General features: G+C 35.8%; 1 protein-coding gene across 9 annotated transcripts in view; it reads right to left on the reverse strand.

Moving 5' to 3' along the window:
- Nucleotides 1-869: 869 nt before the first annotated feature.
- Nucleotides 870-26,239, reverse strand: part of LOC123542893 (multiple epidermal growth factor-like domains protein 10) — an 82,222-nt gene continuing 56,852 nt past the window's right edge. For 5 of the 9 annotated variants that reach the window (XM_053532185.1, XM_053532184.1, XM_053532181.1 and 2 more), the window contains 6 exons: nucleotides 25,792-25,935; nucleotides 22,438-22,584; nucleotides 19,598-19,828; nucleotides 18,635-18,919; nucleotides 17,038-17,166; nucleotides 870-5,531 (listed from right to left, as the gene is read on the reverse strand). In XM_053532185.1, the coding sequence (XP_053388160.1) occupies nucleotides 5,065-5,531; nucleotides 17,038-17,166; nucleotides 18,635-18,919; nucleotides 19,598-19,828; nucleotides 22,438-22,584; nucleotides 25,792-25,935 (1,403 nt within the window). In that variant the 3' untranslated portion in view covers nucleotides 870-5,064. Of the gene's footprint in view, nucleotides 5,532-9,618; nucleotides 9,657-12,989; nucleotides 13,038-17,037; nucleotides 17,167-18,634; nucleotides 18,920-19,597; nucleotides 19,829-22,437; nucleotides 22,585-25,791; nucleotides 25,936-26,239 lie in introns of all 9 variants that reach the window. The other 4 variants (XM_053532188.1, XM_053532189.1, XM_053532190.1 and 1 more) reach the window with 4 other exon arrangements.

The raw sequence follows: 26,239 nt of genomic DNA on the forward strand, positions 1-26,239 counted from the left end.
GTTTTGTGTACAAAGAACTTTGACCTTGAAATTGATCTAGTGACCTACTTTCAAATTTCTCAAGCTACAGCTTTCGAATTTGAACCACATACACAGTGTTGTGTATGGAAATGAAATTTGACCTTGAGCTTGTCAGTAAGTGTTGAAATTTGGAACACTCAAAAATGGCACATTGGTGGGCGCCAAGATCACTCTGTGATCTCTTGTCTTTAAAAATCTTCTTCTTTAAAACCACTGGGCAGAATTACACCAAACTTTGCAGTAATGATCCTTGGTTGGTCCCCTTTCAAAATTGTTCGAAGAATTCAATTCCATGCAGAACACTGGTTGCCATGGCAACCGAAAGGAAAAACTTTAAAAATCTTCTTGTCCAAAACCGCAAGGCATAGAGCCTCGATATTTGGCATTTTACATCATCTTATGGTCCTCTAAGATTGTTAAAATTGTGCCCCTGGGGTGAAAAGAGGCCCCACCCTTGGGGTTACAAGTTTACATAGACTTATATAGGAAAAATCTTAAAAAATCTTCTTATCTGCTTTGCCCTGGGGGTATATTTTCTAGACTGTTTTATTTTAATAATCTGATGACCCCAAGCAATTAGGGATCACTTGACTGTGACCTTGACCTACTTTGTTTTTTAAAGATACAGCCTTGAAATTTGGATGACATGTACAGTTTTACACACCAAACTTAAAACTGACTTTCAGTTACCATGAATGTGACTTACTGACCTACCTTCTTAATATTTTAGCATCAGCTTGCCATTTGAAACATGTGGCTCATATTACTCAGGTGAGCGATCCAGGGTCATCATGACCCTCTTGTTTTTCCTTGGGAGAAAAAAACGAACAACAAAAAACACAAAAACATCAGTTTGTACATTTTAATCTTAACTAAGTAATGCATAGTAGTTACCTACTCTCATTCCTTTACATTAACAATACTATTTTCATTTCTTATAAATTAGGTTCTACAGAAATAAGAGCTTAACACAGAAGAGGTATGATAACCAAATACATATGAGCCGTGCCATGAGAAAACCAACAGTCTGGTCAGGATCCATGCTGTTCGCTAACAGTTTCTCCAATTCTAGTAGGCTTTAAAAGCGAACAGCATGGAGCCTGACCAGACTGCGCGGATGCGCAGGCTGGTCTGGATCCATGCTGGTCGCAAACCCACTATGCTGGTTTTCTCATGGGGCGGCTCATATACAGACTGACTGCATGAAGTCTTGTTGGTTTGCCTCGATTACCGACCCTTGCAGACATTGATTATACAGTAGCTAGTAATTCAATCAAAAAAATGCTTCACTGGTGTAGTTGAAAAAGTTCTTTAATAAGTCCTTAATAGTAGATCTTAAGTTTTCCGCTTTTAGTGCATCTGCATGCAGACCGAGGATCAAATGGGCATTATTTCCCTCTAGGAATGTAAAAATTACACCAATATTATTAATGCTTATATCATGTTTTCTGGTTGAGGGAGATTCTGGTTGTAAAAAAAAAGAATTATAAAGAGGTTCTGATGAGAAAGTAATTAAATGGGAGATTCTGTTGGGAAATAAATGGGAGATTTTCAGGTGGGAAATAAAGGGGAGATTCTGGTGTGAAATAACTTAAATGGGGGAATCTGATGGGGGAATAGAATTGAGATTCTGTTTGATAAAAAAAATAAATGGAATATCCTGGTTGAAAAAAAATTAATTGTAGGATTCTGGTTGAAAAGAAATAGAACTGATATTGTGGTTGAAAAATTAATTGTAAAATATCCTAGTTAAAGAAATTAAAAGGGAGATTCTAGGTGAAAAAATAAATGGCAGTTCCTGGCAGGAAAAATAGAATATCCCAAAAGAGAACACTTAATTGGTAAGCATGAAGTGTTTTCATGATTTTATAATTTTATAGACCTAACCCAGGTCAGCCTTAAGTCAGTATTTTACTGATGTGCTATAACAATTCGCTTTTTAGATTTCGACAGGTCAGATGTTTTACTGAACGGTTTCTCACATTTTGCCGAAAAACCGTTTACTTAGCACGATTCTACTTGAAACAATAATGTGACAAAAAATATAATACAAAATATTTACCTGAATTTTCTTTAAAGGGTGGGGGAAAAAGTATTCATATAAAAATAGAACATTATACACAAAAAAATGAAACTGTTAAATTTTCTGCCTGTACATAACCCTATTTATGAACACGGTATGTGTATAAACGAGAGTAAATTGAATATAAATTGATATGCATGTATGATATCGATATGTATGAAAATGAAAGCCCTAATTTAAATAATGACAATAGGTTATACTCGATTTTATATACAAATCTCAAACATCTTTAACAAATAAAATATGAGCCATGCCATGAGAAAACCAACATACTGGGTGTGCAACCAGCATGGATCCAGACCAGCCTGCACATCTGCGCAGCCTGGATAGGATCCATGCTGTTCGCTTTTAAAGCCTACTGCAATTAGAGAAACCATTAGCGACAGCATGGATCCTGACCATACTGCCCGGCAGACTGCACGGATGCGCATGCTGGTCGCACACCCACTATGTTGATTTTCTCATGGCACGGCTCATTATTATGTACATGCTGTAAACAGATGTTAACATTCCACAATGATACAAGCAACAATGAAAAATGTAAACTAGCACTACTTGGTAAAGATATGGTCATGGAAGTTGAATTCCATGTTCAATTTTTAACTATACAAAAAATAATCCTTTCATTGACAAAATGGTTCCTAAAAACTTTTTCGCACTAAATTCCTAAGAAATATTTTACTTTTTAAACATAAAGGAGTTACTTTAGCTACCAGATTTCCTAAAAACGCTATCTGTGCTTTTGCCTATCTAGTACTTAATTTATAGTCACCGCCGGAAACCCATATGGGAAACTCCCCCAGAAAAATGTTGGTAAATTTTGTTAGAGGTGCAAGATACAGGACACACTAAATTCCAGAAGCTTCCCTGGTTCTTTAGCATGCCAGGCGTAAAGTTCCCATACGCAGGACACTTACCAGAGAAATTATTTGCAATATTTAGTTGCAGAATGAAAACAATCTAGGCCTTTTTGTGGTTTATCGCCTAATTTACACTGTTCAATGTTCAAATCTGAACTCTGAAACGAGATAAATTAGATGACAAACCAATCAAATGTCTCATTTGTTAATTTAACAATACAGATTGTGTCTGGAAAAAATTATGAAAATATGACTAAATTATTTTCACCTGGAGTGCATCCATTCTTGCTGAAAATGCGATAATTTGAAATAAAACACATCATTTCTTTAATTGTCATTAATATGTAATGAAAGGATAAATAAACTATTTACAAAGGAATGAATAAATGAACAAGATTTTTAAAGTATCACAGAGCAAAACAAATTATACAAGCCTCCAGGGCCTCTGATTATATAGATTAATACATGTACATAGTTTCTCTTTCGTTGTATCAGTAAGAAAAAATAATATGATTTTATTAAAACACACAACATAAAAATCTGAAAAAAAATATATACAACAGAGCGATCCATTCTTAACAGCACAAATACACTGCAATAAATCTAGAAAAAGTAGCTGAATTTGTATTGTACAAAACTTATACATTTACTTGAGATGTTTTTGCTATACTGATTTACTTTTCCGACTGGATGAAACTTTAGTTACACCCTTTATATTTTAACTTTAGACTTTATTTCACATATTTCGGGACTGAAAATAAGGGACCACTGTCAATATTTTATATAATACACAACAACTTAATTCTATTTACACAAATAACAAAATACATACACACTGTAACAATATCTATCATATCCTTGTGTACTAACCATTTAGGATAACATGTCAGTCCAGCTGATGTATATAAACATGTTTATTATTTTGATATTTAATACGGTGAATATGTCTACCATGTTAATCTGTTCTTGATCTTGATCAGTAATAAACCTGGTATAATACTACACATATATCTGCTCGAGATCCTCTTTCAGAGAGCAAAACTATAGCTTTCCTGGTCCTAATCAGTAAAAATGACTAAAATGTCACTATTGTTTTGAGAGACATGATAACAGAGATCTGAGTATATATGCAAATCTTGAACCCGTAGGAATATATTTGTACAATTCGGGTGTGTATATAAAGCAGTATCAAAGCTATTCTTATTGGGTTAGTGGACTTGCTCTAAAATATGCACGCTCGTAGGAGCTGCCAGGCAATCTGCCGTTATTGGTCTATTGTATTCTGGTGGTGATTAGTTCATATAAATTCTCTTTACTATTATAATGGTATATAATTAGTTCTCTCAGGTCAAATGAAAAACATGTTTATATCCATCTGCTCAAGTGGCAAATTCTCCTAATTGATCTGTACCATCAAAAATAACCGGTAACAATTTACATACACTGCAATTGATTAGCCAAAAATATTTAGCAGGTAACAATTTGATTACTGTTCTGTAAAAGTCCTTTAACTTGCTTGACAAAAATTTCCAGTGTCTGTCAGAAACAGCCACTTTGGTGGGGAGAAGAATTCAAGACTTTCGAAATTTTAATGAAATAAACAGGGATTGTTTTTTCTCAATAAAATAGTTTGTTTGTAATGAATACTCTGGAAAATAGAAAAATGGCATAGTTTTATTAAACTCTTCAAAATATTTTGGGCAGAATGTAAATAATTCACATTTCATGTGAAACCAAGTAAACTACATAACAATTATATAGCACTTTAAAATCAGTAGTTTTTCTTTCAAGTTTAATATGATAAATACCATGCATTGAAAGTTACTCTCTCTATTCTCCATTTAAGTCATGTTAGTAAGATCCTGGAACATTAATGAATGCATAAAATCTACTTGTTTGTTTAAAAAAATAAAAAAAAGACTGAAAGATAAATGTTTATTACCGAATTTATAGCATTCAACCCTTGTTAGAGGTTTTGTGAGTACTTTATTTTTACATAAGAAAAAAACTGCAATTTTTTTAAAGAGTCATTTGAAGGCAGTCTAGTCTATTATAATATGCCATAATGAAAACTATAGCCAATAAGAAGTGTTTCCAAAATTATGCATTTGAAACTTCAGCAGACATGTTAACATCATTTTTTGGAGTAATGTAACCATTATGTGGTGGGGTAAGTAGACCTGTTTGGTTTGTATTTTTATTACCGACGGGTAAAGAATTACTCGGTGTGTCATATGGATTTTCTCGTTGTATATTTGTGTCTGTTTGTCCCTCTTGAAGATGAAGCGTGGAATTAATATAGGGCTGTGACATAGTGATGTCTGGAGCAGAAGTCTGGTTCGATGTGATGCTTGTAGATTTAGGAAAATCATATTCTTTGGAAGCTTGATGCACCAAATTTCCAGTAGGAGCATGATCACTATCACCAGAAGCTATGGAAGACAAAGCATCTGGCTGATCCAGAACTAGTCCGTCTGCAGAATGTTCTTTATTGTCATATAAAGGCTGAGAAAAAGCTCCAACTGAAGGATTTGAAGAATTCAAACGTGATGATGCCTCCATGTCAACTGCAAATAAAAGAAAACATATAACGGTAATTATTACTTACAGCAGAAAATGAACCTCTCAACATATTTTTTTTAATTAAGAGTAATTTCAACTTTCAGATTATATCAAAGTTAAAATTGTGTATAAATGTAACATAGTACTGTATTTTTTTTAAATATTCTTTCGTGTCCTAAACTTTAAAACAAACCAAATGCTTGGCCATTCATAAAAAAGTACTTTTAATCTTATTCATAAAGAAAGAAGATGGCATTATAGAACTTGCGGTGTATGTAAATGTATATTATAGCCATCACTTTCATTTAAACTCCAATCCCATTGTGAATATCATATTAAGAAAAAAGCAATGTGAAAATACGGTGGATGGATACATGTATAAAAAGAAAACAATTTTTATGCCAAGTTTCATCAGGTAGGACATCATAATGGAAATGATACTGGTAATTAATGCCATAATAATGAAGTACATCTTACTGCACAAACATAATTAAGTTAATAAGTACTTAATTATACAATTAAGACCTTTCTAGTATAACCTGCATAAACTTAAATGCTCACGTATCATGTCTGCAAATGAAAACATCAATTCCTCGATTTATTCTTAAAGCAGCAGAAACTATGATAGCTGGGATGTCCTTAACATTCACTGATTTATAACACTTTTATTACATTTTTATTACACTTAATCATTCTCATCCATCAGATGTTCCACAAAATCCCCAGACAAACTCGGAAACCATGGTAAACCTCTGACATGGGAGTTTTCACTTAAACGGTTAAATGCTATTTATTTTTTCATTATAAACAGACTTGCTGAAACAAATAATTTTACATGCCAAAAAAATAGAAAGAAACAAAATGAAAGGTGACACCACTTTCAAAATATGGAATGGACATAATTTCCTGTGCAAACACCTAATATACTATCATATATCTACTTAGCCACATGTTTATCCAATGCATCAACAACACCTGCATGTCTGTATACATATGCATATAATATGCTAAAACCAACCCTTTACTATCCTTTTCACATCCTCCTTTTCAACAATAAGTTTTAGACCCAGTCCCCTTGGTATGTTTATCCTCTTTGAAACAAGAAGTTTGAGTTCCAGTCTAAGACAGCAAGCTTTCTATTGGTCAGTTTCAAGCCTGAACTCAAAAGCAACCAGTCAACTCAACTTCTGGATCAGAGGTTAAAAGGCAGTCTGAAAGACAGCTAAATCACCCGCCACTGCTATGGATAGTGAAAGGGTAAACCTTTGACCTTTAGCTTTGACCTTGACCTTGAACTGACATGGCTGACTCATGAATTCTGCACAATGTCTTGATGAAGTGATCATTTGACCCAAGTTTCAAGAAAATCCTTCAAGGGGTTTAGGAGATACAGAGCTCAAACCTTTGCCCTTGAGTTGTGACCTTGACCTTGAGTTGACATGGCTGACTCATGAGTTCTTGATGAGGTGATCATTTGACCCAAGTTTGATGAAAATCCTTCAAGGGGTTTACGAGATACAGAGTGGACACAAAATGGAAGGCTCAAACCTGTGACCCTAAGTTGTGACCTTGACAGTGAGCTGGCATGGCTGACTCATAAGTTCTGCACATCATTTTGATGAGGTGATCATTTGACCCAAGTTTTATAAAATTCCTTCAAGGGGTTTAGGAGATATAGACCAGACACAAAATGGAAGGCTAAAACCTTTGACCTTCAGCTGTGACCTTGACCTTGAGCTGGCATGGCAGACTCATGGGTTCTGCACATCGTCTTGATGAGGTGATCATTTGACCCAAGTTTCATGATTATCCTTCAAGGGGTTTAGGAGATACAGAGCAGACACAAAATGGAAGGCTCAAACCTTTGACCTTGATTTGTGACCTTGACCTTGAACTGACATGGCTGATTCATAGGTTCTGCACATCGTCTTGATGAGGTGATCATTTGACCCAAGTTTCATGATCATCCTTCAAGGGGTTTAGGAGATATAGAGCAGACACAATATGGAAGGATCAAACCTTTCACCCTAAGTTGTGACCTTGAGCTGGCATGGCTGACTCATGGGTTCTGCACATCGTCTTGATGAGGTGATCATTTGACCCAAGTTTTATAAAATTCCTTCAAGGGGTTTAGGAGATGTAGAGTGGACACGAAATGGAAGGCTCAAACCTTTGACCTTGAGTTGTGACCTTGACCTTAAGCTGACAAGGTTGACTCATGGGTTCTGCACATCATTTTGATGAGGTGATCACTTGACTCAAGTTTCATGAAAATCCTTCAGGGGGTTTAGGAAATATAAAGCGGACAAGAAAGTGTTACGGACAGACTGAAGGATGGACGGAGATCATTCCTATAACCCCCCACCATTTGTGGCGGGGGATAAATAAACTTAATTTGGAACCAGTCTTGAAAACTCTAGCATCTGACTGTTTGATTCAGAAATTAGTTTAGAAATTGACCAATAGAAAGAAAGTACGGTTCAACCTGATGCTCTTCGTGAGTTTAAGGTTGCAATATTTAACTGTCAAAATATAAGTGGACACTAGTCTGAATCTGTTAGTTAAACATTAGAATGATTTCATACCTTATTAAGGTGATTCTCTACCAAAATTGCTAATGCTATGTAGCTATAATAAAGATTTAAAATAAACAAGAGCTGTCTCCATAGGATGACACATGCCCCCGATGGCACTTTGAATGAATAGTTATGGCCGATGTTAGAGTTTAGGACCTTTGACCTACGAAGCTGGGTCTTGCGCGCGACACGTTGTCTTACTGTGTCACACATTCATGCGTAGTTATTTTAAAATCCATGCATGAATGACAATGATATGGACCGGACACGCCCATCAATGCACTATCATGAAAAATGACCTTTAATGTCTAAGTGTGACCTTGACCTTTGAGCTACGGACCTGGGTCTTGCGTGCGACAAGTCGTCTTACTGTGGTACACATTCATGCCAAGTTATTTGAAAATCCATCCATCGATGACAAAGATATGGACCGGACACGCCCATCAATGCACTATCCTTTAACGTCTAAGTGTGACCTTGACCTTTGAGCTACGGACCTGGGTCTTGCGCGCGACACTTCGTCTTACTGTGGTACACATTCATGCCAAGTTATTTGAAAATCCATCCATCGATGACAAAGATATGGACCGGACACGCCCATCAATGCACTATCCTTTAACGTCTAAGTGTGACCTTGACCTTTGAGCTACGGACCTGAGTCTTGCGCGTGACACGTCGTCTTACTGTGGTACACATTCATGCCAAGTTATTTGAAAATCCATCCATCGATGACAAAGATATGGACCGGACACGCCCATCAATGCACTATCCTTTAATGTCTAAGTGTGACCTTGACCTTTGAGCTACGGGCCTGGGTCTTGCGCGCGACATATCGTCTTACTGTGGTACACATTCATGCCAAGTTATTTGAAAATCCATCCATCGATGACAAAGATATGGACCGGACACGAAAATTGCGGACAGACTGACAGACAGACCGACAGACGGTTCAAAAACTATATGCCTCCCTTCGGGGGCATAAAAATTCAGGTCAGCAATTTAATGCCATCATGGCCCTCTTGTTACTACCACTTTTCCCCTAAATACTGGGACACCATTAATGAATGTTAGACACCCTCAATTTTGCAACTCTTGTTATTTATTTATTTCTTTCTTTTTTTGTGTGACCTTGGCAAAATTACTTTCTGTATTGGGTAAAAATATAAAAATAAAGTAGTCATGAAAATTAGTCACAGAGGATGTGAAGTCGACAGTAAATACGTGAATAATACTGTGAAATCATTAATATTAGTGGGTAACTAATCTTCGTTGATTTCGTGTTTGAGTCAGTCAGCAAAATCCCAACAAACAATTAAAATTTCCATTCATTTCATGTCCAAAAGTTGAAATCCATGAATTCATATCCCCACGAAATTGCCGTTTTGATCAAAACCACAAAATTTCATGCCCACCAAATTAAATGATTTTACAGTAATTTTTCTATGATTCTTCTACATATCTTGCCACCAGTATAAAGCAATTTTTTATTTTTTTTATTTTTTTTTAATTTTCTTACAATTTATATACAGACTGTCACTTCCTACTTGTGATTTGCTGCAAGAAATATACAATACAAGTTGTACGATAAAGTGCAAGGATAACCAAATATTACATTGGTCCCTTTCAGTTGGATTCCTCTGACTTTTTCGTTATAGTCTTTGTCCAAGATGTTGCGGTCAGTCAAAATAAATATGGTTTTTATGTGTAGGTTTCTAAATAAAAATGATTAATCAAACCTAAATTTAGCGGAGGGCCACTAAAAGAAACCCTATCCTTAATCATTTTCCAATCCAATGAAATTTAATATAGATATTGCTTTTAAAAATTACAAGGAAGTCAATGATAACAAGAGGACCATGATGGTCCTGAATCGCTCACCTGTCCCAACATGACCCAGTTTTGAACTGAGTATGACGTGTTTTTTTTTCTATCTTTTGACATAGTGACCTAGTTTTTGAGCTCATGTGACCCAGTTTTGAACCTGACCTAGATATCATAAAGATGAACATTCAGACCAACCTTCATACAGACCCCATGAAAAATATGGCCTCCAGAGAGGTCACAATGTTTTTTCATTATTTGACCTACTGACCTAGTTATTGACGGCATGTGACCCAGTTTCAAACTTGACCTAGATATCATCAAGATGAACATTCTGACTAATTTTCATGAACATCCATTCAAAAGTATGGCCTCTAGACAGGTCACAAGGTTTTTCTATTTTTAGACCTAATGACCTAGTTTTTGACCGCAGCTGACCCAGTTTCAAACTTGACCTAGATATCATCAAGATGAACATTCAGACCAACTTTCATACAGATCCCATGAAAAATATGGCCTCTAGAGAGGTAACAAGGTTTTTCTATTATTTGACCTACTGACCTAATTTTTGAAGGCACATGACCCAGTTTCGAACTTGACCTAGATATCATCAAGGTGAACATTCAGACCAATTTTCATGAAGATCTTGTGAAAAATATGGCCTCTAGAGAGGTCACAAGGTTTTTCTATTATTTGACCTACTGACCTCATTTTTGAAGGCACATGACCCAGTTTCGAACTTGACCTAGATATCATCAAGGTGAACATTCAGACCAATTTTCATGAAGATCTTGTGAAAAATATGGCCTCTAGAGAGGTCACAAGGTTTTTCTATTTTTAGACCTACTGACCTAGTTTTTAACCACAGTTGACCCAGTTTCGAACTTGGCCTAGATATCATCAAGATGAACATTCAGACCAACCTTCATACAGTTCCCATGAAAAATATGGCCTCTAGAGAGGTCACAAGGTTTTTTTATTATTTGACCTACTGACCTAGTTATTGATGGCACGTGACCCAGTTTCAAACTTGACCTAGATATCATCAAGGTGAACATTCTGACCAATTTTCATGAAGATCCATTCATAGTATGACCTCTAGAGAGGTCACAAGGTTTTTCTATTTTTAGACCTAATGACCTAGTTTTTGACCGCAGCTGACCCAGTTTCGAACTTGACCTAGATATCATCAAGATGAACATTCAGACCAACTTTCATACAGATCCCATGAAAAATATGGCCTCTAGAGAGGTCACAAGGTTTTTCTATTATTTGACCTACTGACCTAGTTTTTGACAGCACGTGACCCAGTTTCGAACTTGACCTAGATATCATCAAGATGAACATTCTGACCAATTTTCATGAAGATCTTGTGAAAAATATGGCCTCTAGAGAGGTCACAAGGTTTTTCTATTTTTAGACCTACTGACCTAGTTTTTGACCGCAGGTGACCCAGTTTCGAACTTGACCTAGATATCATCAAGATGAACATTCTGACCAACTTTCATAAAGATCCCATGAAAAATGTGACCTCTAGAGAGGTCACAAGCAAAAGTTTACGCACGGACGCACGGACGCACGGACGACGGACGACGGACGCTGCATGATCACAAAAGCTCACACTGTCACTTTGTGACATGTGAGCTAAAAACAGAGGAAGGACAAATCTACTTCTTGAACATAATCAGGGGAAGTAACTGACTAATGTTCCCCATTACTGTTAAACCTAATTATTAAGCAGCCACCCGTATTAAATAGCCACTGTTAAATATATATCAAATAATATTCAACATTTGACAATGAATGTTTTTTAAGAGTTCAATGAAAAATATAAAGAAAATATTATGAAAATTGGAGTAAAGATAGAATTTAATATGATATGGCAATTTAAATAAAACAGCAGTCACTTTGGGCATAATGACATCATCGATCTTTCCTTATATAGGCAATACCAAATATGGTATTTATTGCAGAAATATTTTAAATACAGAGCTTAAATTTAAGGTATACACTTTATTTAGTCACAAATTAAGGTTCCTATTATACTATATGGCCCTCTTAATTGTTATATACTTATTTACCATATATGGTAATACCCATATAAGGAAAGAACGATGATGTCACTGTGCCCAAAATGGCTGCAGTTTCATTACATACATGTAGGTGGTATTCAAATGGCTGTATCTTTTTTGTTTGTAGTCCGATTTTGATACTTCTTTCACCGATGTTGATATTTAAATTAATTCTTTCTCATATAAAATTTTGCCAAATGTTGCATATTCCCTTTTATGCAGCCGATGTTGATATTTAAATTAATTCTTTCTCATATAAAATTTTGCCAAATGTTGCATATTCCCTTTTATGCAGCCGATGTTGATATTTAAATTAATTCTTTCTCATATCAAATTTTGCCAAATGTTGCATATTCCCTTTTATGCAGCCAATGTTGATATTTAAATTAATTCTTTCTCATATAAAATTTTGCCAAATGTTGCGTATTCCCTTTTATGCAGCCAGTCAGCTGACTTTCCAAGTTGACTTTCTGTTCTAATTTCAACCTATTTTAAGCAACCACCTGTCTTAAGTGACCACCTGCCTTAAGTGACCACCTGTCTTAAGCAACCACCTGCCTTAAGTGACCACCTGCCTTAAGTGACCACCTGTCTTAAGCAACCACCTGTCTTAAGTGACCACCTGCCTTAAATGACCACCTGTCTTAAGTGACCACCTGCCTTAAGTGACCACCTGCCTTAAACAGCCAGATTATGTGGCTTCACTGGCTGGCTACTTATTGCAGGTTTGACTGTACTGTTAATACAAATTCATAAGAAACTATTTTTCTAGGTAAAAAATTTTGGCCAAAATAAATTTCACTTGATTTAACAGTTGTATTAAAGACAAATAAACAATGGTTTGAAAAGCAGTGTCATTAGATTGAAATAAGACATAACAAAAGTATTTAAAACCCAAAAATGAAAATGCACAAAGTAAAAAGTAAAGAAAATGTTATATTGTAGCAGAGCATAGTGGTTAAATAACAGACACTTCATTTCTATAATATCTTACTGTTTTATAAAATGTTTCCCCAGGTATGCCAAAACTAAGAAATAATTCCTGCAAAAACAATGAAGAAGATTCTACATGTTTAACTATTACCCTGCTAAATTTTATATTGGACTGGTCCATCATTCAATTTGGGCAAAACCATTTACTATAAGAAGGGGTGTTCACTAAAAATTTACTGACTGAATAGCAAACAGTGCAGACCATAACCAGACTGCACGGATGTGCAGGCTGATCTTGGTCTGCACTAGTCGCAAACTAAGGCAGAATCACTTGCCGCCAGCAGGTTAAAGGCAAAGAAATAGTTACTACCACATTTCTTCCGTTAAGAAAACTGATTTAATATAACTTTCAACAAGAGCTGTCTCCATAGGATGACACATGCCCCCGATGGCACTTTGAATGAATAGTTATGGCCGATGTTAGAGTTTAGGACCTTTGACCTACGGACCTGGGTCTTGCGCGTGACACGTCGTCTTACTGTGCCACACATTCATGCGTAGTTATTTTAAAATCCATGCATGAATGACAAAGATATGGACCGGACACGCCCATCAATGCACTATCATGAAAAATGACCTTTAACGTCTAAGTGTGACCTTGACCTTTGAGCTACGGACCTGGGTCTTGCACGCGACACGTCGTCTTACTGTGGTACACATTCATGCCAAGTTATTTGAAAATCCATCCATGGATGACAAAGATATGGACCGGACACGCCCATCAATGCACTATCATGAAACGTCTAAGTGTGACCTTGACCTTTGAGCTACGGACCTGGGTATGAACCGGACACGAAAATTGCGGACAGACCGACAGACGGTTCAAAAACTATATGCCTCCCTTCGGGGGCATAAAAACGGCATTCTGCTTGTTTAAACATTAGTGAGGCAGTTCCATTTTTTAAATTTTTTAAGCAAATCTGTTTAGCACTTAATTTTGAATAAGTTATTTCAAACAGGAAAAGGGTAAACAATTTGATTAATCGTGATTTTTTCATAAAGCTTCAACCAAATGGTCATTTTTTCAAACGTTGCATAAATATGTTTGCTGAATTGCAAATTTTTGATACATTTTTCAGAAACCTTATGATTTATTCCTGATTAAGCCCATCACTAACATATTTTAAAACAAAATGTTACATTGCATCTATTTTTTAGACATTGAATTTCATCTTTTTCCATTTTGCAGCAGTCCCAAGGTAGGCCAATTCAAAACTGTCCAAAATATCCAAAAAGTATGGTACAGTAGAACTTGCTTTAGCGGTCACCTTTATAAAGCAACCACTTGCCTCTAGCAGCCAGTAAGCTTACTTTCATTCCATTATTTCATTCTAATACTAAAGTAATACGACCTGTCTTAACCTTTAGGCCTAAAAAAAAAAATTCTTTGTTTCTGGTAACATGCTCAAAAAATTTAGGGTAGGTAGGTCGGAAAATATTTTTTTTGGGGGAATTTTTTTTATTAAGGGAGACTTTTCGGAAAATATTTTTGTGTCAAAAAATGAATACAAATAAGGGGGTTATGCCTTCAGAGCATCAGTAAGTTGATTGCTAACATCACTGACGATGTTTAAAGCATAAAAGCATAAAAGCGCAGTTTTGCAACTTTTTATCAAAAAGTTGAAAAAAATTATCCTCCAAGGCCATAAAAACATTTAGGGTCGGGCCAAAAATTTAGGGTAGGTCGGGATACCGGAAACGAACAATTTTTTTTTTTTTACGCCTTAGCCTGCTGTCTGCAAGTGATACTGCCTTTGCGACCAGTGCAGACCAAAATCTGCCTGCACACCCGTGCAGTCTGATCATGTTCTGCACTGTTCACTATTCAGTCAGTAAATTTTCATTGAACACCCCTTCAAATAATAAATAGTTCTGCCCAAATTGAATGATGGACCAGTCCATTTTAGAAATTTAGCAGGCTAAAGGTTAGGCAGCCACCTGCTTTCAGCAGGCTGATTGTTTATCTCACTTGACTGGCTACTTTATGTAGGTTTGCCTGTATATCCAAGATGATGAATTCACTGCTTGAATTCATACCTTGTCATCATCACTGTGGGGAATCACATGATCAAAATAATCTCTAAACCAAAGTTATATTTTGAAGAACATGAATAAATTTCCTGTCATGATAAGATATGAAATTTAAACATAGCCTATCATGTGACTAATGAAAATTGTTAAATTATCATGTAGTTGACAATAATGATAGATGTCCTGTAGTTACAAACACTAAGGAAAATAATAAGTATCAGTTTCTTGAAGTGTTCCAGATAATCAAAAGGCTATTGTGATTGAAATCTATGTAGTTTTAGGATACATGTATGTTGGCATATGATAGGCTATATTTTAAATTTACAGCAAAAGATTCTTGAATATTATCCCATATGATTATTATTCATATTTTCATTTTGGCTTAGAGATTATTTTGATCATTTTGGCTTAGAGATTATTTTGATCATGTGATTCCCCGCAGTGATCATGCTTTTGTCTCAAATAAAAAATGTAGAGACATAACAATGATAAACAAACAAAGGTGGTGTTTGGGAACAACTTATTGTAGCGCTTTTTTCTAAAAAAAAAACAACCCTTTACAACAAAATACAGTAAAGAGCTATTAGGCCTAAGGGCAGACTATTTAGTGAAAAGCGGGAAAAAGAAATGGAACAAGAGCTGTCACTAATGGTGACAAATGCCCCCGCAGCACCTTGACCTTTGACCTGGTGACCTTGACCTATGACCTGGTGACCCCAAGGTCAGTAGGGGTCGTGTACTCAATAGGTACTATCAGCATGTGAAGTCTGAAGGTCCTGGGTGCAGTGGTTCGCGAGTAAAGTGCCTTCATGCAAAAAGTTAACGTTGTGACGAACGAACGAACGAACTAACTAACGAACTAACGGACGGACAGTTGAAAACTAATATGCCTCCCTTCGGGGGCATAAAAAAAGGGAAAAGAAATGGGAAAAAGCGGGAAAAGATTCCCTGCACTATGTTCTTGTTATATTCTTTAACTCACCAGTCTGACAGACCTATCAAATTTTGAAAGTAGTGTTTTAAATGACTGATTTCTATTTTTCAAGTTTCTCCTAAGTATTTATTAGCATATCATTAGAAGCTCATCAGAATTTGAAATAATTTATGCTTCATTTTTTGCCATTCTTTACTAAAATCATAAATGTTTATTGAACATATACTTTTGTCATGTTAATTCCACAAAATTGTCTAACATCTTAATTAAAAAAAAAAAAAAAAACTTTACATTTTATTTTTGAAATCTTAAAAATTAACACAAAAGTTGGCATTTATCTATGATTTGATTAACACTTCTGTGTGCCCGGTCCTGGCTTTATTCTATGTTTTATAGATAACTGATGTTATGCAATCACTTCCAGTTTTTCAGATGTGAAGAACTACCTTAACCAATGCAGGAATTTAGATTGTTCTGCTTTGATTACTAATCAGGAAGGTGCAGGTGTTATTCATGCAATGCAAAATTTTAATATTCTCCATGACAACCTTAATGGATATAATATGACTGACAGCCACTGATTCATAATGGGAAGTTGTGAGTGACTTGCTCAACATTAGTCGGCTGTTGTACAGAACCAGGAACACCAGTGGGGACTACTAGCCACCATTACAGAACAGTCAGTCCATTACAGAACAGTCAGTCGGGTCGGGTCGGGGGTCAGGTCGGTTGGTCAACCAATCAATCAGTCAGTCAGTCAGTCAGTCAGTCAGTCAGTCAGCCATGTTATGGTTGTACAATCAACAATCAAACTTATTTTAAAAACATTTTCTACTTTTGCAAAAATACATTTATATTATGTCTAGCAAATGAAACAGTTTCTGAGTGGCAGAATGTTAAAAAATACCAGTCTATTTGCATTCTTGCGTCTTTTTCACAGTTTCTGAGTGGCAGAATGTTAAAAAATACCAGTCTATTTGCATTCTTGCATCTTTTAAAATAACCAGCCTATGAAGTGTATTTTATAAAGAAATATGAAATATATGTTAATAAAGAATATGGTGAAAAGTTTACTCAAGCTTACCATAGCCTTTGTTAGTAAATCCCCCACTAACTTCAGATGACCTTGAAGATGACCTTGACAAATGACTCGCACCTTCAATATCACCTTTTTCAGGGTTAAATTGAAAAGTTCCAGTTTCTTTTGCAAAAGCTGAAGTGAAAAGAACAAGAATGAATTAAAAGAAATGGCCACAAGTATAAAAATGAAGCAAAAGGAAAAAGAAATTAACAGAAGCAGAAGAAACAAGAAAAAGACAGATGCCTAAAGAATAAATTAGAAGCAACACAGTGTATAAATTAGAAGCAATTAAAGTGTAATTAGAGGCAACAGAAACATATATAAACTAGAGCTGCTTTTGAGAAAAGCGAATGTCTCCCACAACTGCCTAATCATCTAAATAGCAAGTCAGTCTTTATATACTGTTTACTCACTACAATTCAGGGGCCAGAACTCCAAAATGCCAGGACCGATTTGGCTAGTCATCGAACTTGGCTGAGGTCTTATGGTCAAACATATTTTGTTTAAATTTGGTGAAGATCAGATGAGAAATGTTCGACTTAGAGTGCGGACAAGAGCAAACAGGCCGATTTTCCGGTAGTTCAAGGGCCGTAACTCCAAAATGCCTGAACTAATTCGGCTAGTTACAGAACTTGGCCGAGGTATTATGGTCAAACATATTATGTTCAAGTCTAGTGAAGATCGGATGAGATATGTTTGACTTAGAGTGCGGACAAGTTTTGTGACAGACACACACACACAGACAGACGCACAGACTGGAGTAAATCAATATGTCTCCCACACCACTGTGTGGTGGGAGACATAATTAGAAGCAACAGTGTAACTAGAGGCAACAGAGACATATATAAGCAAGAGCTGTTTGTAAAACACGCAAGCCCTCAATTATGGCTTGTCACATTTTCAGTCCCATTATCATTTTGACCTTGACCTTTGACATACTGACCTCTTGAACATTTGACCTTGACCTTTGACATACTAACCTCTTGAACATTTGACCTTGACCTTTGACATACTAACCTTTTGAACAGTAGATCATACTGACCTCCAAAACAGTAGGGGTCATCTACTGTATTAGATCAATCATCCTATCTAGTTTGAAGATTCTGGGTCAAGTAGTTCAGAAACCATTTTCAAGTTTCAGGCCCCTGTGACCTGACCTTTGACCTACTGACCCAAAAAAACTACAGGAGTCTTCTACTTCATATACCAAATCATACTATCAAGTTTGCATTTTCTGGATTAAGTGGTCCCCAATTTATTGAGAGGAAACTGTTTGTTTACCAACAGACAGACCAACCAACCTACTGACATGACCTACATGCTTATCACATAGTGCAAATTATCTTCCCTGGCAACCACTTTGAGGGTCATTCCTAACGCGGAGTCTAATACAGATTACACCTTTACTATTATTTTGCGGAATTTGAAATTTATCCCTATCAAACATATAGAATTCTGACCCTCATCTTTACACCTTTTCTTATAATCTTGCTGATTCTGTAATTTGTGTCTAACAAACATCTTGTATTTTGACCCTCATAATGGCTGCCTTTTTTTTCAAGGGAGATAACTGTGTAGTAACTATTTAAAGATATCTTACTATTTGTAGCTCCAGAAACGGATTTTAATGTGGTGTAACGATCTTCCACGTCATCAATGTCGGCATACTGCGAGGATACCGGCCGACTTCTTCTATCATCCAACGTGACTCGTAATTTTTCCACGTCAATATCATCACATGTGTCACATGACTGTTGACGATGTGGGAGTGGAGGTGGGGCAGCTGACGCTCGTTGACTAAGATGTGGGTACCTACGTTCATTACGTGCATTGTCATCATCGTATGTCGGGTTGATCACTCCTATATGGGTTCCTGCGTTTCCATCTGCAAAAATTTTAATTTGAAAAATTTACACTAAAAACAGTCATTATGAGCAAAATGGTTGAGATTGTAGGACACTGGTGCCCCTAATCTATGTCACAGTATGCATATATCTGAGTAAGTCAAGTGCCATAACTCTGACTGTGTAAATTCTCAATTAAAACACAAGATGCATTACATCACATGCTGAATAACAATCCTGCAATGTTTAAGGACTCAAGATCAATTTCTTTTTTTAGATATGTACTTAGAAACTCAGGAGGATCATAATTCTGACTGTGTAATATCTCAATTAAAACACAAGATGCACTACATCACATGCTAAATAACAATCCTGCAATGTTTGATGACTCAAGATCAATTTCTTTTTTTAGATATGTACTTAGAAACTCGGGAGGATGGACAGATGAATGAACAAGGGCCACTCTTAAGAACCCCTTCAAAAAACTTTGTGGGGGATTTAAAATGGTAAGAAAAATGGCTGAGGAACCAGACAAATTTCTTGAGTGAGCTCGGGAGCTCCCGCTGTCGGTGTCCAAGCTAGAGGTTTTCCCCATATAACAAAGGCAAGTTAAATAAGCTCTCTTTATATTTTATATTGTTGATGTTAAACTTTCTCTTTTTTCATATTTTTTTTTTTAATAATTACTGTTTAAAAAAAGAGAAAAAAAGTTAACTTACTTGGAATTGTAGTTTCTCCTGGTAAAGTACCATTCGCTTCGTACCGCACTCTTATATTTTCGTCTTTTAATCGTCGAACCTTTCTCATATAGTACGCCACAATCAGCGCAATAATGACCAGCAGAATTACACACGGGATGACTACAGCGATGATCAAAGGTGTTGTGCTTGCGGTGGCGCTACTAGTGTCACCTCCGTTCTGCTGTGCCGAGACAACGATCCCGTTATTATCTATATATGGCATTGAAAATTAAGTTATACCACCATTCATGATTTGTAAGAAAAATGCAGGGTGGGTACAATCTTGATTCATTTTTTTAGAATATCGTATAAGATGGATAAATTACTTTATACCACATATTTATTCATATAAAGTCTCTGAAAGGCTGACAGCTTCCAAACATGAAATATTTAACCCTTACTTTCTAAATTTCTATAATGAACTTGTCCATCTTTCAGTTTGGATAGTACCTTTAACTGTTAAAAGGGTTGCTTTCCAAAAAGGTAAGGCTGAATAGCAAACAGTGCAGATCATGATCAAACTGCAAGGATGTGCAGGCTGATCATGGTGTAAACTGGTTGCAAAGGCAAAATCAAATATGTCCAGCATGAAATATTGAAAGCATTTTTTTCAACTAATTTCAGAAATTTCTAAATGAAATTTAAATCTCATTGTATAGGTTAATTTACAGACCACTGTAATATATTTGTATTTTTCAAACTTTTGTGCAATGAAAAATTTTGTCAGGGTTCTCGGAAACGCCGAAATCGGCGTCCCAGTACGCATAATTGGTCCCGGTATACGCATGTTTATTGCAGCTTGGGAGTCCCCGGACGCACGTTTCTGCAGTGAGACGCAGTGAAAATTAATTGATTACATAAATTGCGAATACACAAGGTTTGACTCGAGAGCAAAATATGTGGGCGGAGTTACTCGCTTGTCACCGATAGCCGCGTACAGCCAATCAGCGTTGCCCGTTTCCACTTCACCGCGAGACAGATCAACTCGAATACATGTGATTGTTGGTGTGATTGCATAGGTGACAATTTCTAATTGCTAACGACGGATTACGTAGTGTTTGAAGTAACTCCGATTGTTTTCTCACGTACTAATTACCAATTTTAAAGAACTTTTTAGAATCTTTTTTAAGAAAGTGACAATTAGGCTTAATTATGAATGTCCGAGTAATTTTGAGACGCTGTCGATGCCGGTCTTAGTAACGTGATTATTTTTCTGCAAAATCGCTGATGTTATAGGAGAGATCGCCGTGACGTCAGGCGTTAACATCTGTTTATCTGGTGGTTGGCAAAACAAATGATTTTAACACCGTTTGCGTATTGAATCAGAATTTTTAATTTTTAATAACTTTTTTGCTCATTTATGGATTTTCAAAATTCAAAAAGATTTGAAATACTAACAATCTTCATATTTTTGTATCCAAATATCTTTTTTCAATCAATAACCATTTTAAATGACATATAATTTTAAAAGCGGCGTAGTGATTTTCACAACCTTTAGAAAAACAGTGTAAGTTAAGCATTCATAATTAATCCATTTTATTTCGAAATAACAATTAAAAGTAATCAATAAATTGCTTGTTTTATAACCTTTCCATTGATCAAAAAATTATTTATGTAATTTGTGTTTTAAGAAAGTTTAGACCGTTAGAAAAACATCACTGTTTACAAAAAACATGGACGGTCGGCTTCTGCCCACCCGATCACTGTCTTATCAGTTCTAAAAATAGAATTTGTATACAAACACGATCTCTCCTATTTCAGGAAGCATTTATTAATATGTTGATCATAGACATACTGTGCATTCTTGTATTTTAGACACCTTGTGCTCTTAATGAGTATTAAAATAAAAGTAGTAATTGTTTATATATTTTCTTTTCACTGTATGTTTATATACGTTTCCATTCTGAAATAAAAAGGTACCAGTAAAGAAAAAATTATCAGGAGCGATTTTTGGGCAACTTGATATTTTCACAAGGGGGATTTTGTCCAACTTGATAACTTCACTGGGGGATTTTGTCCAGGAAGATCAGAAGCAGCAGGGGGGTGGGGGAGGGGGGTGTTGTCCAGGGGTGACTTTTTCCTACATTAATTTTTGACTACATGTGACCTATTTTATCTTTACTTTTTACCACACCTTAACAATATTTGTGTGAAGAATTGTGTTTACAAAATGTATGTCGGCCTACACTTAATTTGACAGTACAATAGAGGCCTGTGTTTTGACGAAACGTTTAAGTCTGTACGTCAGTCTAGTCAGTAGTTGGGACTGCAACTTTTTCAGCTTTGGGAGTCCCAGGACTGCAACTTGAAATTGTTAGTGAGAACCCTGAATTTTGTGACATCTAAACTTTATTATATAATGTAAAGTCAAAAAAAAATTCTTGCAAATGGAATTTTCACTAAAATCTAAACTTTGCAAAAACAAAATCCCTCACAGATGTTTCAGATTTTACAGTAAGCTAAAAATATAATCATTTTTCTACTTTTCTTAAATTTATTTCATAAACCCATTTACAGTCAAGTTCAAGATTTTTGTCACAGGCATGCACTCATGCATGTACACACATAAACACAAAAACACATCAAACAATGTTTTATCTCAAAAGACAGAAAAGTTTTATATCTATGCTGAGATTTTAAATTTTGATATTATTTATACAGTATAATTATATTCACGTACTTTTTTTATGATGAATTTTTCTTTGTATGTACATAAGTTTATAACACACACAATACAACAACAATGTATTTTTTCTATAAACGAGTTGAAATTGTTTACTAAACACCTTGAAACGAACTGAAATATATTTTCACTTTACCTCTTTCACAACTGTCGCCTTGGTAACCATCAAAGCAGACGCAGGACCCTGATTCACCATGACACATTCCGTTGTCATTGCAGTTACATGTCTGTATGCAGTTTGGACCCCAGTTATTTTCAGCGCATATAATGTCGCACATCTTACCTAGACAATACAAAGTCATATGTATAAAACAGGGATGGCAACAGATAGCATTTTTGGTATTCGAAAATTCGGTCAACCTTCCGAACGAATATTCGGTCATTAAATGATCAATGAATGATTATTTTTAATCACACACGGCTCACACCTACCAAAAACAAGGCAAGTTGTAACGGGTTAACATCAATTTGTGACCCTAAAAATTTTCTACAGGTAAGCAAATATTCAAATATTCGTTGCCATCCCTAGTATAAAATAATGATAGGTGAGTCTAGATGGGCGTGAATATCCCCATATGCATCTTCTCAACAGAGCTATTTGATATATATTTTCTTTTTTTGTTTGCTTTTAACCCTTAATTACCCTGCTAAATTTCTATAATGAACTTGTCCATCTTCCAATCTGGACAGCACTATTAACTGTTAAATGGGGCGCTTACCAAAAAGATACTGACTCAATGGCAAACGGTGCAGATCATGATCAGAGTGTATGGACATGCAGGCTGATCATGATCTACACTGGTCGCAAAGGCAGAATCAGTCGTGTCCAGCATGATTAGGATTAAGATAGTCGAATTAGTGACGTAATTATCACTTTCATACGACAGTCTCATATCACGATCGTCATGGAGGGTAAGTAGAGTCAGGGATTGGGGCTAGTTTTAAAGCTACATTTTGTATTCACCCACAGCTGGGTTCAAATATTACAACATGTTCATTTACACCAAGTTAGACATAAAATATATATATATAGAGCAAAGCATCTATTATCGACCCTTTTAGCTATAATATTATGTGCTTAGTAAATTTGTCATCCGATTTTCCGCAAAATAGTACCATTTCAAAGAACGTATTTCATTGGTCATCATCAGTACTTTCAGTGACTGTTCAAGAAAATATATCCAATGAAAATCATTGCTACATTTTATACAATAAGTGTAGCATATATCGACCCTTGCATCATTTATCGATCCCCAATTAATTTTTTACAAAACAATTTGAGCTAAAGAACTTTATTTTGCGACAAACAGATGGCATATCATTTCAATAAAATTCAGAATACACACAGATGATATTTCATTCTTATGCCAATTGGAATCTTGCATAAAACCATTGTTATTTTCCGGTTTTAGGCATGCACGTACAAACAAGGATATTCTCGTGAGCACGCGCCACGCGCTGATGGTAAACGTTTTGGATATGCTGTTGCGGGTCAAATGTTGGGGATCCAAAATCAGTTTGGGCCGAAGTCGAAAGGTCCGAGATTTACAATATCTTTTCATCCGCCTATTATATATTTTTTTAGTTTATTTGTAGATCTTATCAACTATGTTTGGGTTTAATCTAATCTGAGTTGCTAATAGGCCTATCGATTTTGTTAAATTCAAATCTTTGATCGAGACGGGGTGGGGTGGAAAGCAAACTTTTTTAAAATTGATTTTAAAAAAAAGTAAAAAAAAAATGCATACATATTTCATTAAGGGAATACTTATGAAGGATGTGTGTATCGATTTCCATCATACAATAATGTTAACATTTAAAAAGTGGAAGGGACCGAATGAACCACGCAGCACCTATCGGTACCTGTATGCTGTGTAAGGATACCTTACTTATAGTGCAGAGTAAATCTAGAGTTTTCATTATAGATCTATACCGAATATAGGCCAATCGAAGAACGCGGGAGTCACACTTATAGTTTCCATAAATATGAAAAGAAATTACCACGTCAAAAAATGCTAGCTCTACATTCGTAAATGTCTGCTCGACATGTTAAACTTAAAATATACAAAGTAACTGTGGCCCCGGAAAGGCATAAATAAAACATGTGCTTGGGCCATTTCGATGTAGTTGTCTTGTATCTTCGATATTTACAGCACTTGTATTTTATGCAAGCATAGGGCATGTTTATCATTTGTTAAACAACATCTGCAGAATCCCTCCGGTCTACAGCTTGGCTTGTGCATGTCATCATACACATTGTTTCGACTGCAAGGCAGACCGATTTCGCAGACTGACATTTACCATATATTTTTATATTTTTTTGTACATTATTATATAGTTTATTGGCGTTATCAGCACGTAAATGTAATCAAACCTGTTATGAAACTTGAAATACAGTCGGGGGTCGATAAATGATACAATGTATAAAGAGCGTAACATATTATCGACCCTGCTGTTACTGTTAATTAAACCGAGATAACTGGATATTTCAGTCATTTTTATTGATCTACTTTCTATTTTTGGAATAAATTTTCAAAAAATAATTTCAGAAACAGAAAATAATAATACATGAGGTTGTCAAAAATTTCACACCCTCCTTATTTTCGACAATGATTTTCGACCAAATTTTTTCAAATCTCTCCTGGCAGGAAAATTTGGCCAATAAACAAATAGAGGTATGATGACGTCATAATTGCCCCACAATCTATTTTACTACATGTGACAAGGTATGCAGATATGAAGGAGAACTCGAGAGGGGTCGATATATGAAAGGGGTCGACATTAGATGCAGCTGCTCTATGTTGTATAAAACTGAAATATGACAAAGTGAGGGAAAGAGTTAGATAACGGTAAAAAAGGCAAGACGTATGTTAATTTTCTCATATTACGCAATTTAACTCCATTCTGCACAACATTTTTTGTTATTCATTAGCCTAACGATACCATAAAAAACATATTACGTCAATAAGTGTTTGTTCAGTTGGTGACTTTCACAGTACCTACATCATATAGATTTTTTAGAGGAAATATTTTTTGCCTTAAAAGCGTAAACAAGCCATTTTTAACTCAAACCAACACAATTTTCTATATCTAAAGATGGAGGATGACCCCAGATGATCCTTCTGAACCCGATGTAAGGCCTAGACAGGCACCTGAGTAGAACCACCAACATTCCATAAGTCAGCTGAATGTGACTTCCACACATGACAACCAAAGTAGGGCTCTAACACAAGGAGGGGAATGTACCTGACCAACCTGATTTACAATGGCAGAGCCCAGCCACATTTTGTTCTAAAACTAAACGTACCTGACCAACCCCATTTACAATGGCAGAGCCCAGTCACATTTTGTTCTAAAACTAAACGTACCTCACCAACCCCCATTACAATGGCAGAACCCAGTCACATTTTGTTCTAAAACTAAACATACCTGACCAACCCCCATTACAATGGCAGAACCCAGTCACATTTTGTTCTAAAATTAAACATACCTGACCAGCCCCCTTTACAATGGCAGTATCCATTTACAGGGTCACACGATGATGTTCCTTCAGGGGAACAGTGACATGTCTGGCTACAAAAATACCCATACTTCCCAGGGGCACATGTATCCTGGCAACCAGGCCCAGTATATCCTGTAAAGGAAAAATATACAAGGTTAGGTTGTTGCAAAAAAAACAACAGACATCACCCATTTCTTAATTATTGAGCAACATAAAACTATTCTATTGATGCATATGCCCCTAGTCAATAAACAATGCGTATCCCATTATTACCCTGCATAATTTGCATAGATATTGAAAAACACTTTTCTAGAAAGCTAAGAGAGTAAACTTTCTTATCAACATTATGGGTCTCCTCAACTTACCTTGATTACACAGACACTGCCCTTTGTGTGGACGACATGTTGATCTCTACAAATTACCTGGATTACACAGA

The sequence above is a fragment of the Mercenaria mercenaria genome, chromosome 19 (assembly GCF_021730395.1).
Source record: "Mercenaria mercenaria strain notata chromosome 19, MADL_Memer_1, whole genome shotgun sequence".
NCBI lineage: Eukaryota > Metazoa > Mollusca > Bivalvia > Venerida > Veneridae > Mercenaria > Mercenaria mercenaria.